Source organism: Poecilia latipinna, unplaced genomic scaffold (assembly GCF_001443285.1).
Source record: "Poecilia latipinna isolate Pla-1442-1.1 unplaced genomic scaffold, P_latipinna-1.0 Scaffold405, whole genome shotgun sequence".
Classification (NCBI taxonomy): domain Eukaryota; kingdom Metazoa; phylum Chordata; class Actinopteri; order Cyprinodontiformes; family Poeciliidae; genus Poecilia; species Poecilia latipinna.
The window spans coordinates 469,272-487,575 of NW_015113021.1; the positions used below are offsets into that span (position 1 = coordinate 469,272).

The window sequence follows — 18,304 nt, forward strand, 5'->3', positions numbered from 1 at the left end:
TGATTTTCTCTGTCTGTTGTGTTGCTTATGGGGAACTTTAAACCAGGGGTCATTTGTGGCCCCTGATCTGATTTTGTGCAGCCACTTTATGATGCAGATATCTCCACCAGTGCAGGTGATTGATGCAGACAGAGAGGCTTTTTTGTTTGTTTTTTTTTCAATTAGGAAAAAAATGACCCACATTATGTTTTTATAGAAGAGAATAGACTTGGTCTTTTTTGGTTTTATTCAGTTGACCCCAAAATAAATGACTGAAGTAGCTATATTTTATTTTAAGGTTTCAGAACAAAGAGATTAAATATGACTGCAAACACAATAGTTAAAAAAAAAAAAAAGAAATAAGAAAACCATGTCAGATGTGTTTTCTGTTGCCTTGCAGCAAAATCGTTCAAACTCCAGACTTGGGTTTTTTGTTTTGTTTTGCGCTTACATGTTCTCCACTTGGATAGGTTTTTGCATTTTCTCCGGCTTCCTCCCATGTGATGTACAGGCGACCAATGACTGCTGGAGGCCCTGCAGGAATAAGTGGGTATAGACAATGGATGGATTGTTTTCCTTCCACTTAACGATTACGTTCTACTTGCATCTAAGTCATAAAATCCCAGTAAATTACTCAGATGTTTGAGGTTGTATCAGGAAAATGAAAAATCAGAAAAACCACCATCATACAAGCATTTACTGTGAATTATCTGTAATTGTACATTACTAAGTTTCCAAGATAAAAATGTGTTTTTGAAACAAAAAATACGATGAAATAATTGAGGTCCCAATATAAGTTATTTCAGTCTGACACCTACATGCAGACTTAGAGACGTTCGGATAAAAGCAACAGAAAAGAAAAAGAAACACAAAACACAAAAGAAACAGTCAGAACTGGACTTCTTTAATATTTTTGTTATAAAACAAATGAACAGAATTCTTATTGTTTCTTTTAACTAGATGGATCTTTTTGAGGTTATTAAACCTTATGAGTCCGCTAGGAAATATGACTTTTAATCGACTTGAGCTCTGGTTTATATTGAGCCAAGATCATCTGGTTTCAGTCGCTTTAACACAATTATGATGTGGGAGTAACTTGTTACATTTTATTTACAAATCCAGTTACATTTTGAAACACAAATAATCAAAATGTGCAAATTATTGAGCATTTTATGTTTGGTTTCCCCATGTTGAGTCTCGTGCCTTTCGGTCATCTTGTAAAATGTTCTGATAAAGGGAAACAACAATATCACTGTTTTTTTTTTTTTTATTGTTATAAAGGATCAACTTGTCTGAAGATAAAGCAAGTATTTCTTTCTATTTCAGTCAGAATTAAATGGCCTTCATAGATAAACTCAAGTGATGACGCTCGGAGCTGCAGGCTCCTCTGTCATGCTGCTGCTGGAACGTCATGCTTTCCTTTTTAGTTGCACGAACGCAGGTGAAAACTGTTTGATTTGCTTTTATTAGGCCACTTTTCATCAACTTGAACATACTTTAGACTGTTTTTATTAAAATCTTGTAGTCTAGAATATTTTTAAATGATCTTGAATTGTTTGAATGTGCGTATTAGTGCTTCAGTTGCGTTTTGAGGTGGAATTAGTGAAGCTACATTTTAGAAATGTATTTTTTTTTTTATTTCACATTTTCTGGCTTTTGTTTTTTTAATTTAAATGCTGCCGTTCTCTCCTGGCATTACCTGCTGACTCCACCTGAGCTGTTCAGCCTTCGTCTGACAGTGAGCAGGGAAACTGTTACCTTCCTTCACTGTGGATGTGTCTGGGTTTTTCCAATTTCAATAAAACTTTTGCTCCTGTTTTAATTGTTTTTCTTTAAGTGCCTTCCACTCATTGTCTGTTTTGTTCATCATACATGAAGGGATGTTTTTTTTTTTTTTTTTTTTTTTTCATTTAAGACTTAACTGGTGTGGTCAAATGAAGACAGCCTCAAAGTGTTTTTTGGTGGAATATCTTGGTTAAATCACATAAGTGTTTCCGCAATTATCAACGTCCCTCTGCCTTTGCCTCTTGGTCACAAACACATTATTAGAAGTTGCTGAAGAGCTCTGCGGCTTTTTCAGCCTGCTTTCTTTCACAATGCACATTTTCCTCAAGTGCTTCAAAAACTGTGGACCGTAATTCTGGTTTTTCTGGTTTTGAAGAAACAAATGTCTCTTCTGACTTCCCGAATCGACAGAACCCAGACAAGCGATGGATTTAGAGAGAGCCGAGACACACACACATACACACACACACCCTGATGTCCAGCTCAGGAAACTCCAGGCCCTCTGCTCTTCCTTTTGCTGTGACGCCACTCCATCAAACATTCACACACACACACACACACACAGAGCTCTGTAATAGCCTTCTCATGCACTCCGCCTCATCTTTTCCTTCATCTCCTCCTACCCTCATATGATCCGCTCCCCTCTGCCCGAGTGATGCGGGGTCACGAGAACGGGGGAAACACCTTCCAAGGAGAAAACACACACATGCACTCATGCATCCGCACAACACACACGCTGAGCTCATCGCTCACTCCTGAATGGTGGGAGAAGAAGAGTTTGTGCATAAAGTAAAGTTGGATACCAACGTTTGCCAAAACTCAAGGTAAGAATCGTCTTTTAGAGTTTTCGTTTTTTTCTGTCTTGTTTTTTCTATCGTGTCTGCTGCTCTGAGGCCTCTGCTACAAATTTTGTCAGAATGTATAAAAACACAGTTTATTAATGTGCTGATCTAGCATGGGCTCTCTAAGCAAAGTAACCTCACTGCAAAAAATGCCCTTCTCAAAACAAGTAAAAAAAAATATGGAATATTAGACATTTTCCCCATGTTTAAATGAACAAATCTGCTGGTGGGAACAGTAGTTTTTATTAATAGTCAAGAATTATTAATAGTCAAGGCTTGGAACAATTTCCTACATCTTGCTGAAAAGTTGCTTGTATGTTTTGTCTTGTTTTAACACAAAACATACTAGAGACTAGACAAAAACACTTAGTAAGATTTTGTGTTTTTGCAGCGTTAACACAGGCTTGTTTTTTGACAGATTTATCCACGTGTTTATTTGTCAGCCGGAGTATTGTCTCCGCTTTTACTGCACCCCAAAAGCATTCTGTCATTTTGTTCCCAGAGCATGAAACCAGAACTGCAACCTGTGATCTCCTGACGTCAGGGCTGGCTCTCTGTTGAATACTTTCAGGCCAGATTATGACTGAAGGCCCTTTATTTTTGACCTTCGTGGTAAATTCTTGCATAAGAGACTACATTTTCTCCCACAGTCGGTCATCTCAGTCTTTGATGGTTTGTCTGAAGTTTCTACAACAGCCGTGCCACTAAAATTCTTTCAAGGCTGCAAATTTTAGTTTGGGTTTCTTCTTTGTTTTTGGCTTTAGCAGTTTATTCGTGTGTTTTTTGTTGTTGTTTTTTTTATTTTGTTTTTTGCATTTACGTAATACTGTAAATGCCATCTGTTTCCGTTTTGTATTATCATTCAAAATGTTTTTTCTGCAGAGGTCTTAACTCCCCCTGAGGCCTGAAATCTCACGAGATATTATTAAACTGCATGAAACTCCCTAATATGGTTGCTTGGGGATTTATAGTGCTTTGTCTAAATATTTATTTTAATGGCTTAAAGTCATTTTAAATGACTATAGTAAACAGAAATTCTTCTAAGACAAAATTGATCTTTTCTTAGAAAAATCGTGTTTATTAACGTGTTCTTAGATTCTTGAAAACCTTTGAGAATAAAGTTTATTTGTGGTTTTTACTTTCCCCCCTTACATTGTATATGGGTAATAAAATAGGAGCATCTTGCCACAGTTATCCTTATGCCTTGCAAAAGTATTCATACCCACTAACATGTCCACATATTGTCCACATATTGTCCCATTACATGCACAAACGTCAGTGTGCCTTGTTGGGATTTCATGTGATAGACAAACACAAAACATCACATCAGATTAAGATAAAAACTAAATGTTTTGGTCCATGTCTGGAGGGAAACCAGCACTGCAGCATCATGCTGTGGGGATGTTTTCGTTCAGCTGTAGCAGGGAATCTGGTCAGAGATGATGGGAAGCTGGTGGGAGCTAAAAAAAGAGTCATCCTGGAAGAAAACCTGTTGGAGGCTGAAAGAATACAACGGAGGTTCAGCTTCCAGCAGGATAAACAATCCTGAATTTACAGCCAGAGCAACGCCGGAAGGGTTTAGATTACAGTGTTTTCATGTACAAAAATGGCATAGTCCAAGGCCAGACATAAATCCAATTGGGAATCTGTCGCAAGACCTGAAAATTGATGTTCAGAGACACACATGCACTCCAGTTAACTTTCTTTACATGTTTCCACATTATCTTGCTGCTCTAGCTCATAAAATAATCAAGGTTTGTGGAGGCACAGTGGCAAGATGTGGAAATGTTGTACAAGTATCAATGCACTGTGTATACCCCGTAAAAACACAAAATCTTAACAAGTATTTTCAGCCTAGTTTCTTGTGCAAATATCTTTGTGCATTTGAAATAAGACAAAACCAACTTGCAAGTAACTTTTCAGCAACATATATGTGCTTGTTTTAAGCCAATAATTCCTTAATATTGATGAAAAAGTACTAGGCAGATTATTTCATTTATAACATGGGGAAAATGTATTTTTATAAGTGAAATAATCTGCCAGTGGAAGTAGTACTTTTCAATCAGTACTAAGGAATTATTTACTTAAACCAAGCTCCAATATATTGCTGAAAAGTTATTTGTAAGTTAGTTTTGTCTTATTTGTGCAGTGGCACAAACCGAGCTTATCTTCCTCCAGTCCACCACAGTTTGGTAAGATTTGTCCCGTTGTAAATGTAAACCTAAGAATACCTCGTTTATAACTGGTCCTGCCTTCATGCTTCTTTCCAAACAGCTAAGCTCCTGATTTATTATCCCACCTGCGCTGATGTTTACCTCAAGATTAGATCTCAGTTTGTCGGCCTCCTTTCTCCAACCTAATAGCTCAGCACAATATCAAAATGTGCCAGTGAAGGTTTAGACAGTGATATAACCAAAAACATCTGTCAGGGCTGGTTAGCAGGACTCCCCACGCAAAACAAAGGCAGCAGTCCATTAGAGCAGAATGCTAACAATTGGCCTGGCTCTGGGAAATCTCAGAACACTGTCAGAGTCCACGTGGTGGCGACCGGGTCTGCTCGACCCGGGCCAAGCAGCACCTAAATCCCAGCCCTGTTTGTCTGAGCGCCTGTGTCTGAGGTAAACGCGGCTCAAAGAAAAGCACGAGGAGCCAAGTGAAGATAAGAGATAGACCTGGTTTTTGATTAATGCTGTGTGATGTTTCTCTGGAAGCTTGGCAAAGTCCAATCATCTTAGAGGCCGCTGGCAGGGTGGCCTGCATTTTGTCACTTTTGTACCAGTTTTCGTGGTAAATTCCCTCCAGCAGTGTTCAATGGAAGAGCTTTGAGAGAAGCTGGGAAGTGTTTGTGTACTGACGCGTACGTTTGTGTGTCCACAAGTGTTTAAATGGCTTGAATGGAGCAGAGATGGAGCCGCACTTCTCCTCTTCTGAGCGCTGAAGATACAACCAGGAAAGAGGAAAAGATTATTTTTCTCCAAATGATCTCTGGGGGTTTAACATGGGATGAGCCTGCCATCAGTACAGTAAGGTACAGACTCACTTTCCTGTTTTGTTGTCAAGTTTTCTTATTACGTAGAGGCAACGTTTGGTAGTAACTAGCTACATTTAACCAGTCACTTTTACTTGAGTTGCTTTTTGGAAAAAAAAAAAAAACTTACTATGCTGTATTTTTTAACTTGAGTAATTTTATAATGTATTATCAGTACTTTAATTTGAGTAAAATTTCTAGGTACTCTCCCCACCGTGAGGAACTTCACTAAATGAAAAACAAACTTGTTTTAACCAAAGTACCACCAGACACACCTACAGTTTTTATTCAAGTTTCATTAGATTTATTTTAAAAGAAAATGATTTGGAAAACATTTTAAATTAATGTTATAAACTTTCATNAATGNTTAATTAATGTTATTAATGTTATATTGGAATTATTTTAACGTTTGTTCCACATAACTTTATAATTTGGTCTGTCTGATGTGATTTTTAAATTAAATGACTGATGTTCCTCAGTATTTGAAATGCCTTTTTATCAAATACTGATTTACTCTTACTTGAGTAATTGAGTAAAACATGTTAAAGTAGTGCTACTCTGACTTGAGTACAATTTGTTGGTACTCTACCCACTTCTGAGAACAGGAAATGCTTGAACATTGGAAAATAGAAATTTACTTTTTCTGATTTAATTTCCTTTTTGGCACTTTATTGTTTCAGATAGTCAAAAAAATGTTCATTTTAAAGTTAACCTGAGTGAATACAAAATGGAGGATAGGGTTTTTGTCACTTTTGTTCTTCCACTTTTTAAATTTTAAGGACTCTCTCTGACATGCTTTCATGGTCGGGCAAAGGACAGGACAGAAAATTAAGGAAAATTTAAGAAGTCACTGATGGAGATTATTTCACAAAGATTACCAAGAAAATCTGACTTCTTGAAGAAAAAATTAGAGAAATTAGAATCTGTTTAAACCTTTAGCACAGTGCTGTACTTGTACTATGAAAGAAGCAATAAAAGGATCATTAAGATATTCATTTTACACCATGGTACATTATCTCTCTCCTAAATTGAATCAATGACGATACAAGCTGAAAACAGCCCAAAATATGCTACAATCTCACATGTTTTCGGCAATAAACACTGGAGCCTTGGTGTCTAACAATTTATGTAACAACTTTAAAGGAAACCTATCGTCTTCTTTAAAGCATTGCTTGTTCATTTAAAACAGGAAGAAATTGTTCTCCATCGTCAATGTCTTTCTGTCTTAAATCTCATAAAACTTCACGCGGTATTAAGAAGTAGACGGAAAAGTCATAATCTTCCTTTCATACAAAATGGAAAAAAGATTTAAAAAAGAGCTTCAAAAATGTCATTTATTATTAAATAAAATTTTAAATTACAAATACACTTAGGGGGAAAAATGGGAGCTATTTAATACAGTAAGTACTAACACAAATTTACCCATGTGACATTAACTGATTATAGTTTGACCCACAGATGTGAGAAGGGTCTTTGTTTCTTCCCAGAACACTTGTCCACCTTGTTTGTATATATCTGCACTCATGCATACAGCGCTTGTCTAAAGGAACTTCCTGTTTGTGGCCAGCTGCATCCTGGTGCATCCTGACTGAGACCCCGGACCAGTCCCCGGACCCTGGAGGGGTAGGGGTGACGAGCAGGAGAAAAATGCGATGCACCACCCTCACCACCTTGCTGACGGGGGTCATGCTGTACCTGGGCATGGGAGCGCTCGTTTTTGTCACCCTGGAGACGCCAAAGGAGAGCAAGGCACATGTAAATCTGCTCAAGGCCAAGCAGGACTTCCTCAGTAACAACTCCTGCGTCACTGAGGTTAATTTCCAAGAACTTGTGAAGGTATCGTCAGACACATGAAGAAAATATTTCTCCTGAGTTCCCTGTTCTTTATTGCACTAATTGCACTAATTTATGGCGCAAAACATATATATATATATATATATATATATATATATATATATATATATATGTATATATATAGATATGTATATATATATATGTTTTTTATATGTTTTTTTTAAATATGATTAACCTTTGATCTATTTCCACATTTTTTCATGTTACAACCACATGCTAAAATGTATTTTATTGGGATTTTTTTCACATATTTTTAGAAGGAAAATAATAAGACATTGACAAATTTGGTGCTCCATTGGACCCAGGCCCTTTGGGTAAAAATTTTGTAAAACCACCTTTAAATGTATAAACCTCTTATGTTTGACTTAGCTCCAGTAGGTTGTCTTTACAACAGACTCTCACAGGTTCTTTTTTGATTATTCTAACAAAAAAGAAAATTAAGTTGGTGGTTAGCATTAGTCCAGCAGCTTCTGCTCCACAGTTACGGACAGCAACAGAAAAAGGGGCAGATTGTGACCGTATAGTGGTATTTAACATAAATTTACATCATTTACCCAAATAACCAATCTCATCTTTAACATAAATAATATATATAACAATATGTTTTTAGTACAGGAAATAAAATCACACTTGTAACACTCAAAGACTATCACACAAATGAAACATTACTTTGAATCAAAAATTAAAACACACCCAAGAAAAGAGAAAATCAAGTTGGTGGTTAACATCAGTCCAGCAGCTTCTGCTCCTATACATCAAATAAAATGCAATAAATAACCCTAAAACTACAGAGCAATAGCTCCCAATGAGCAGTTAGCAGCAGTTAGCAACTGTAAAATTAAATCTAGCTAAACTGCACAACATTAATAAGGATAGCTAAAAATTTATACAAAACATAGCAAAATTACTAATGAAACAATGTATATGATTAGATTTGTCTAATCTAATCACAGTGGCGCAGTTGGCAGAGCTGTTGCCGTGCAGCAAGAAGGTTCTGGGTTCGATTCCCGGCCCCGGTCTTTCTGCATGGAGTTTGCATGTTCTCCCTGTGCATGCGTGGGTTTTCTCCGGGTACTCCGGTTTCCTCCCACAGTCCAAAAAACATGACTGTTAGGTTAATTGGTCTGTCTAAAATTGCCCCTAGGTGTGTGTGTGTGTGCGCATGGTTGTGTGTCTCTGTGTTGCCCTGCGACAGACTGGCGACCTGTCCAGGGTGTACCCCGCCTCTCGCCCGGAACGTTAGCTGGAGATAGGCACCAGCACCCCTCCCGACCCCACTGAGGGACAAGGGTGTTCAGAAAATGGATGGATGGATGTCTAAAATATATGCCAATATGCGTCACTTGTAAAGAAAATACAGAGCTGATCCTAATACATACCACCGTTACAGATCGGCTCCTCCGAACAAAAGTCGGAGGAGCTGTCAGTTACTGGTTGCTATGGTAACCACCAACCGTTAAAAGCGGCATAACAGAACGTAAAACATCAATAAATGTCCGAAGAAGCGACTTGTATCACTGTGGCTATATTTAATGTCCTTTATATAACATAATAAAATAATGACCACCTCATCACATGACTGCGCCCACATGCTATGAAGCATTCTCACATGTTTCTCTCTTTGAATGTTATCAAAATTAAAGCAGACGGTGTTTGCCTGCAGCCTAAAAGTTTTTCATCACATTCTTTCAAAACAGTAGGACAGCATAACTTTCACCAAATGATTCTCACTTATGTAGTGTGTCTGCACTACTTAAAGGTTACTGCTGTCCTTAACTCATTTTATTGACATATTTTAATAAATATTTAGATCTACACAGGAGCTCTTGGTTGTTCTGCAAAACAAGCTCTACTGCTCACTGATAGCACAATGATTGATTGGTGCAATAATTAGGATCTTCAAGGTCTTGGTTTTTATGGACATACGATATTTAATCCAGGGAAGATTGGACAATGTCTTGCATTGTTTTCACCAAAGAATAAGAGACTTTAAAATATTTGGAAATGCTCTTAAAAACCATTCTCTGGCATTTTCTGCTGCCGCTCCATGTTAATTACATGGCATCTCATAAGAACTGAACAAAAAGATTTCAACGGAGAATGATGGGAATTCAAGCTTCACAGAGAAGGAAGGCAACGGTGATATGAACATTCATTGTGCAGAAACTATTTGGGCTCGCTTGCAAGGGGAAAAACACCGTTGGTTTATGACGCCTGTCAAAAAATACGACTCTATTAATTTGAGTTACAACAACCACCTGCAATCTTTTCTCTGAGCGGCGCCCTGTGATCTGCTCTGGCATTTTTCTGAAAAATGGGAAGAGAGACAAGGACACTGCAAACAGAAAAGCAGACAGGAACAGTTTACAGTGACTATCACCTGCTAAAAATCCCAGGGTTTTGTGACGTCAAGAAATCTTCAAGTGGACGCCACCGAAAATATCTTTCCGCCTTTTATTATGTGACATGAATCCTGTTCAGTACAGCTGAAATATTTTATTTTGTGCACCTTTACATTGAGTTTCAATTTCTATCTAATTACCATAATTAACCTTGAATACAGTTCAACTATTCTTGTAAGATTGTCTTCACCTCTGCCTCTTTTAGTTAAAGCCATGTTTTTATTAAATAATTAATTATCTGGTGAAACATGTCACAGTAACATAAATTAAATGGACCACATTTCTGCTGATCATACCAGATACATATTGTCTATCTGTAGTAAAACAAAATTGCAAAAATATTGGTATTTTTGTGCAGGATCATATTACATTTATAATAATTTTAATTTCACATTTTAATTTATTGCTTTCATTTGAGTGTGTTTAGCAAATTTACATGTGGAATGAGGAAAATTACAAATAAAGCTACAATGAGTAAATATTTGCAAGAACTGGTCATTTACATGTTGTTTTGCAGGAACTGGTGTCTGCTGTCGAGGCAGGCCTGGACATAAGTAGCCTCTCTGCCAACCTGACCAGCCGCTGGGACATGGGCTCCGCTTTCTTCTTCTGTGGTACCATCATCACCACCATAGGTAAAGAGCAACAAAATACATCTATCCGATTGTCTTAACCATTGATCTCTCTCAAATATTTTCACTATCGGTTCACAGTGTGATGTTTTGTTGTGCGTGTCTCCCAGGCTTTGGGAATCTGTCCCCTCGGACGTGGCTTGGACAGCTGTTCTGTGTGTGTTACGCCCTGGTCGGTATCCCCATGTTTGGCATCCTGCTTGCTGGAGTGGGTGATCACATGGGCACGGTGCTGCGGAGAGCTGTGGCCAAGATTGAGAAGCTGTTTTTGGTGAGAATGGTCTGTCCTGTACGCAAGCTGAACCTCAGTCTAAACCTGGGAAAGGAAAGATGTCTAATGACTTTCTAACCCAAAATAGAAACCGAGTTTCTGAGGCTGAGCCTTTCCTATCAGAGTATCAACAACACATAGAGGGTAGCTGTGAAAATTGACTTTCTCTTTGACACTAAAGATTTACTTGAAAACTATATTAGAGTGCCGATTCAGGCCCCTTTCTCATTAAATTAACACCATCACACTGTCCACCTGGACACTGGGTTTAGTTATTCAGAGCTAATCTGGAAAATCTAATTCCACCTTTAAGCAATTTTTACCCTATTGTGTTCTCAGAACGCTAAATAGGGTTTTCCTTGCAACTTTCCAACTCATCCTACAACAGTAACACCATCACATCTGCACAAAGAAGTTTTTTATAATCTGGGAGGTTCCTGCACCTCTACCTTCAGTTTCAGCCTTACTTTTTAGGAGAAAACAACATCCGGACGGTCATCAGCTGCGTATAAAATGTAGTTAAGAGCTATTAAAAGCACTGCACAGTCACTGGGTTGCCATTCTTTGGAACAGTTTAATCTGGAGCAGCACATCTTGGTGAGAAGAATTATGCACAAACTCAAAAATCTGTTTTGAGATTATTTTTGAGAGTGCTTTGCAACTACTGTAAGTTTGTATTATAAGCCCTGTAAGCCTCCATTGTGCTGTAGATCATTTTGTACCATCTTTAAGCAGCAGATGCACAAATGTGAATCTAAATTCAAACTTTATATGGTTCTATGTCAGTTTTCTGTTGCGTGAGTTTTCCAGCGAGCTATTTTATGCATTCTCACATTTGAATGCAATGCTTCAAGGGTTATTGTTAGAAATGGGTGTCCATGGTGGTTTACTGACTCATTTTAAACACAACTCACCCATGAAAAGAAGAAGCATGTGGCAGGGCTGAGTGACTTACTCCACCTCCTGAATACCATCTGCTAGAAAAAGGGTGCAAAGATTTAATAGAGGAAGATTTATTTCTGTATTTCAACATTTTAGCTGAAGTATAACTGAACACACGCTGCTGATTAAACCGGCGTAAAAAGAGCACAAGTTTCCTTAGAGACCTCTACGTCTAAACTATGTATTTAAATCTGCTGTTGCTGCCTCTCTTGCAGAAACGTAAAATCAGGCCCACAACTGTGCGCGTGATGTCAGCAGTTCTCTCCATCCTTATTGGCTGCTTGATCTTCCTCGCTGTCCCGACGGTCGTGTTTCAGAAAGTGGAGAGGTGGTCATTTCTGGAGTCGCTGTATTTCGTGGTCATCACCCTTACTACTGTTGGATTTGGAGACTTCGTACCAGGTGCTGACATGCATCACCGTGTTTTAGAACATTTTGAAAAACTTTAGGACCAGCGGGCTTGTGTTACTTTCTGGCCACCGTAGTAGTCAAGACTCACTCAACAAATCACAAGCACCAGGTTGCAAAAAAAAAAAAAAAGTAAATTTTTTCATAAATTGTGAGTAATGGCACTGCAGCGCACAAATCCATTAAAAGGTTATTTAGTCACTGAATGTTTTCAGGTTTTATATCCATGTTGCTACATGTGAAAGGTTAGAAGAACCTGCTAAGTAACCATAGCAACCTGCTAGGTCAGGTTGTTATGGTGATTCAAAATGATCTATGGAGCAGAGAGGAATGGAAGGGTGATACTATCAGACTACATTAAAATTATACAGAAAAAATATACATCGGTGGAGGCACGGGTCTGCAACCTGAGACTCCTGCAACAATTTTTTTTAAATCTGTTTTTTTTTTGTATAGAAATTTTTTTACGTTTTCCTTTATTTTAAGACATAAAAATGGAAAAAGCAGAGGTTCTTCAAAATGACAACAAAATGTCTAGTAATTTATCTATTTTCCAAAAGGGCACATATAATTTGTGGCATTAAATGAGTTTTATTTTATTAGACAGGTGAAAATGGTTCTTTGGATTGCAAATGCTGCAGATCTGCCTGCCATGGTTATAATATGTTATAATATGTGTCAAAAATATGACTATTGCTCACACCACCAAAGCCTCTTTATAACACCAGGTCGCTATGGTGATGCCCGCTATTTTCGTTTTAAAAATTAAGTTCAAAGGTGAATCGAACCAGAATCTGGAAATGTTAAGCCTGCGACAAACATTTGCTGTGTGTGAAAATTAAAGAACATACTGCTAACATTTCTTGAACCCTAAATGGCCACATTTATGATGCTTGACAATAAATACTTTCCTAATTGCAGTTGCACCATGCAATTCCTCTCAGTGCTGTTCCCTTTTCCAGGTTATGTAAGAACTACCAACCAGCTGAAGTCATATGTGCTGTCTCAGCCGCACTTCAGAGTAGAAAGAAATGGTGGTTATTTCTTGTGGTTGCCACATAATGTTTTATGTTTCAGGTCTTCAGTGGAAGGCAGGGCATGAAATTACTCTTGTTAACTCAAAATAACATCTCAGAGCTTTGTTGCTGATGGTAAACATTCCTATCAGAGCGTCAATCGCCGAAGAGGCAAGAAGGAGCTTCTAGAACGAACACACTTTTTGTTGGTAAAGATGTGTGCTTAAGTGCTAAAACAACAATGGCAGGAACATTGTGCTGAATAGAGAGTAGAAGGCTTTGGGATGAGGGGTGAGATGTCTTTAAGAAACAAGAAAAGTTCAAGAGTCTCTTGCTTAAGCACTTGGGATTGTCATATCCTGGAGGAGTGAGAATCTACTTTGAACCATGACTTTAATACATCAAATCTGGAAAGCCTCAGCAAGTGTGAAGTCACTTAATCTCCAAAATAGCTTTTCACTACTAGATTTGACATCAGTGTGGAGAGGTTGTCGTAAACTCTATAGTCTGCCTATAAATATGGGAGGTTTCTGTGCCTCTAACATCAGTTTCAACCTTACTGTGGAAAAGAAATGTCATCAGGAGTTTCATCAGCTTGCTAGAACATACATGTGAAGTGTGTTTCTGATGTCAGTGCACCAAGGTGATGTTCTCACGTTTAATGGAAAGTTTTGAGGGTTTTGAGTTGGAGATCTTGCAAGTTTGTTCATTTGGAAGTGCTTTTCTCCCAAAAGACTAAAATTGAGATAAATTTGGAAAATGACAAGAACCCATGACATGATGGGTAATCTTTGTTATTATTCTTTTTTGTCATTTTTTTTATTGACTGCAATTATCCAGGTAAATATAAGACGTTCCTAAGTCCAGTATTTTTCTTCAGGTGGAGGTTATGAAGGTGGGACGATCTTCAAGCCCCTTGTGTTGTTGTGGATAGTGTTTGGCCTGGCCTACTTTGCCTCCATCCTCACCATGATAGGCAACTGGCTAAGGGTTCTGTCCAAGAGGACGCGTGCTGAGGTGAGGGATTTTAAGGTCAGGAAACTTAATCAAGAGAGACATGAAGCATCGTTTCCCCCTTGCCATTGTTTCCCTCTGTTGCTTTCAGATGGAGGAGTTAAGGGCCCACGCCACAGACTGGACCCAGAACATGGACTTCCGCATCCCAAACCCTCTGGAATTCAACGACCCTTTCCTTCTTCAACGCCGGCGTTGGAAACGCAGTGAGCGACGCCGCATCCGCCGGGGAGCCCACGTCACCCTGGGACACTGGGTTCGAGGAGGTTCTGAGAACGGACATTTGCAGAACCGCTGGGCCGGCCTCTCCAGCTCCATGTGCCAGCTTGAAGGTCAGTCCTCTCTAGAGAGGGCTGGGGTGGCCAAGGCTCGGCCAAGGGGCAGCGCAGCTGGAGAGCCAGCAGTCCCAAAAGCAGCGCTGGGGGGCAGACCAGATGCTCCTGTTGGTGTTCAGGGACAAGGAAGGTCCTTTCACCAGGTTCTGGCCCGCTCATTCTCCCTCCCTGTGGCCCAATCCACCTCAGAGCTGGACTCCACAGGTACAGCCATGCAGGAGGGCTCCCTCTATGAGTCGGTGTATGACTCCCAGTCAGATGGCTCATCAGTGTCTTTGACATTCTCAGTACTCCAGAGTTTCCTAGGCTCTCATCCCATCAGCGGCATGGAGGAGGGGGACTTGAGAGGCCTACAAATAGCCACAGAACATGAAGAAGACCAAAGCATTTCACAAAAACCTGAATTTGAACTTAACAGTGCCTGTGGTCAAACCCCACCTCAAAGTTTTCCCTCTTGCTCCCCTCCTCCCACTCCTGAACTGCCCCCTCCATCCCCTCAAGGCACTGCTGCCTCCTCGTCAGACTGCCAGCTGCTGAATTTCTTCGGAGAGAACTTGGCCTACATCGACGAGTCTTCGGACACGCTCAGCGACCTCACTGAGCCCACAGATGGCAAAGAGAAAAGGAGGCATCCACGCAAGCCCAAGCGGAAGAGCATGAAGAAACGACCGGTACACAGGTGGAGCCCCCTGCAGGTGAGGAGGCCCAGCATGCAGCCACCATCTAATCCCCCAACACCTCCTCCAGAATGCTCTCCTTCAGACATTTCTCTAGCAGAGACTCAGACAGATTCGGTTCCTGGCCTTTGATGGGCCCCCATAAATACAGCATACTGCCAAAGTTCGTGTGACAAACCTTGACGCCTTGCCACGCTGCATCGTGTATCATGAATTTCTTGGAGGTCATCAATGAAGTCATCTCCCAAACTTCAACTTCTTTATATTTTTGCTAAGCAGCATCTGGACAGACTCTTCTGTTCCCTACTGGCGCTGATAGTTTAAGGGTTGATTCATGTTTACATCTTATGCCGACTGTCATATTTATGCCTTTGTTAAAAATAGACTCCATGTAAACCAAGGTTCATATTTCATTAGTTGCATTTTTTCCTTTTAACATCACACATTATCTGATACAGTGATTCTGAAGTTTCAGCTCTGTAAACACTAAGATTTCCAAGAACCAGCTCACTAAAAAAAACAGTTTCTAAAAACCTGCTGAAATAGTGATACAGTACTACTTGTACTTTTCCAGTTTGTTAAGTTTTTCATTCAATCATATTCTTATCCATTGCCACTGCATGTTTGGATGAAAACTAAGACTTCATTTTGTATTCACTCTGATGTAGGACTTTCCAAGATGGTTGGAAAATACACAAGGAAATTCCCTGAAGTCTAAATCCAACACAAAAGTGAAATCCAATAAGGCTGCCTCCGGTTTAAGTGATACATTCATAAATAAATAAATGGTTTATTTGCACCTTTTTGGACAGTTTGTTTCTCATACAATCTTTAACACAATGTTGTGGTTAGTGAACATGTTTCTTTGGTGCCTGAATAAACAGAAGGATGGCACAATTCTTAGCACATCACACTGGTTTTCTGACTTCCAACTAGGTAATTGTGAAGATGGGTTTGACATTAATGTTGGTTAATTCACTGGTTTTAGCATCATTATAAACGAGCTCTCAAGATATCGGGGTTGACGCCCAACATTTCTGATTGTAATACAGCAGAATCTTGAAACCCTCCTCTATACTTAAAGTTTTTCAGCCTTAAAATTTACTCCAGGTGGCATTAAAAAGTCTTAAATTTAACTTGCTGAAACCTGCAAATACATGTCTAGTCTTTTGAAGCCTCTAACACGGTTTCTTCCAGGACTTTCCTGCATGTGACTCGATCAATCTTCCCACTATCTCTGTTCCTGCTGGGACAGGAAATCGTCCCACAGCATGATGCTGCCATCAATGTGATTGACAGTATGTTCAGAGTAAAAGTGAGTGTCAGTTTTCTCAAAGTCATGTATTCATTTTCTTCTACATACTTATGTCTTACTTTTTATGGCTTATTACTTAAAATCCCCCCCAAAAATAAATTTAAGCTGCGGTTAACATGCCAAAAGTTTAAGTATTAATTCAATGTTGAAGAGTTGAATATCTGGGTTTCTCTTGTTGCTTAGGTTTTAGTGTATTAACTAAACTGATGACAACACACTGTGTCAAAGCTTGAACTGGACACCACCCAGTTAAAACAGGATAAAACTGCAAGGGCCAGTACCACAACATCAAACTCAAGATCCAAGATATTTAAAACCTGGTAAGATCGTCACATGTGTTCAGAATCAGTGTCAGTGATTCATGAGTTGTGAACAAAAAAACAAAACAAAAACCGTTGAAGTCTTGAGGTTTTAAAGTCATCTAAGGGATAAAGGAAACAGGGGGTTTAAATTTCTTGACTTGAGAAACCACTCATGAAAATTTTAAAGAATCAAAATAGTGAAAGCCATAAAATCTACCCAGTGTTGTTAAAGCTCCCCAAAATAATCACTGAATTACCACCTCACAGTGGTGTACTGTTTCATATTTTGGCCAAAAAGCTTTTCAACTGGAGAAAAACAGGAAAAAAAAAAAGATAAAGTATGAATGGACGTCTTTCTAAAATCTAAAAAAGAAAACAGGTAACCTCAAGTTTTTATTACATTCGATGTGTACCAACTTCTATGAGATGTTAAAAAGTCATCTTTCTTTTTAACATATTTTACATTTGTTTTTTTTCTGCACATGCACCAGTTATTTATGTTTGTCATGACTTTTAGCGGCTTTCCCTAAAACATCAACACTTATAATGTCATCCTAAGGCTCACAATGGAGCATATATTTAAATTATTTAATTTTGGTGCTGTCTAGATTTTTGGTCAGTCATAAAGCTCCTCAACCAAAAGTCTATGGCTATCTTATAGTGGCTTTTGTAAGATCCGATTAGTTTTTATTATGTTTCTTTTTCTTGACCTAAAAATCGTAAGAGAAGATGCTTGAGTTCTGGTCTCAAAATCCCGAGCTAAAATAAAACACGGGTCCACCAGTGGGAAGAAAAATGCAACAAGTACATTTTGAACCCTCAAAAATGTTAAATATGTGCAGCAAAGCATATAAAACCAGGAGAGAATTGCGCATGCTCTGTGAAGCAGAAGATGCGTAATGATCTGCACCCTGAGACCTGAGTGAGCTCATTTCTTGGTAAATGAGGGGTAAACAGTCAGTTCCTGCATACTCAGAATCAAGATCTAGTTCACAAAGATATCGTGGCATTAAGCCCTCGTCTGGGGCCAAAATAAGTAACAGACTGAGGCAGTGCTCAGATCCAGGCTCCCACAGATTTTGTACTTTGTTGACAGAAGGCTCAAAAGAGAGGAAGGTGGTGCGCCAAGTGCGACGCATCAGCAGTTCAGTCGCTATGACTCCTCAGGCTGTTTTTACTGCGTCTGGGTTTGTGATCTCAAACCCGTTTCATTTTTAGACTTTCTTTGGAGACGATGCAATAAATAACACTATTTGTAAATTATAAAGTGTTGAGATTTAGTGCTGAACAAACAGAGCTTTTTAAAGAAATCAGTTTACTAAATTTAACGAACCCATGGTTCAAGGTGAACTCTCCCCACTGGGTTGAGGGTGAGAGTCCACATCAGGAGGAGGAATCCAAGCATCTCTGTTTGGGAATGATGGCGGGACGGACTGGCGGCGGATTGGCTACATGCAGACTTTATGCAGCGCTTGTGTCTTGAAACTGTTGTAAATTATGCA

General features: G+C 39.1%; 2 protein-coding genes and 1 long non-coding RNA gene across 4 annotated transcripts in view; 2 read left to right on the plus strand and 1 right to left on the minus strand.

The window, feature by feature from the left end:
- LOC106950528 (centromere protein F) overlaps positions 1 to 5,541 on the plus strand; it is a 28,584-nt gene extending 23,043 nt beyond the window's left edge. The window contains exon 17 of one of the 2 annotated variants that reach the window (XM_015037453.1): positions 5,468 to 5,541. In XM_015037453.1, the coding sequence (XP_014892939.1) occupies positions 5,468 to 5,491 (24 nt within the window). In that variant the 3' untranslated portion in view covers positions 5,492 to 5,541. Of the gene's footprint in view, positions 1 to 430; positions 1,802 to 5,467 lie in introns of those variants that run through there. The other variant, XM_015037452.1, reaches the window with a different exon arrangement.
- On the minus strand, positions 264 to 8,370 carry LOC106950530 (uncharacterized). Its single transcript, XR_001425628.1, has 3 exons — positions 8,182 to 8,370; positions 5,468 to 5,540; positions 264 to 513 (listed from the first exon to the last, which is right to left on the minus strand). It is a non-coding gene; the product is annotated as an uncharacterized LOC106950530 (long non-coding RNA).
- kcnk4a (potassium channel, subfamily K, member 4a) lies at positions 2,375 to 15,988 on the plus strand. The gene is made up of 8 exons (XM_015037454.1): positions 2,375 to 2,588; positions 5,485 to 5,634; positions 7,202 to 7,470; positions 10,408 to 10,525; positions 10,633 to 10,793; positions 11,951 to 12,137; positions 14,040 to 14,176; positions 14,265 to 15,988. Exons 3-8 carry the CDS (start codon positions 7,282 to 7,284, stop codon positions 15,315 to 15,317), a joined length of 1,845 nt encoding a protein of 614 aa, XP_014892940.1. The 5' UTR covers positions 2,375 to 2,588; positions 5,485 to 5,634; positions 7,202 to 7,281; the 3' UTR covers positions 15,318 to 15,988.
- Positions 15,989 to 18,304: the final 2,316 nt, after the last annotated feature.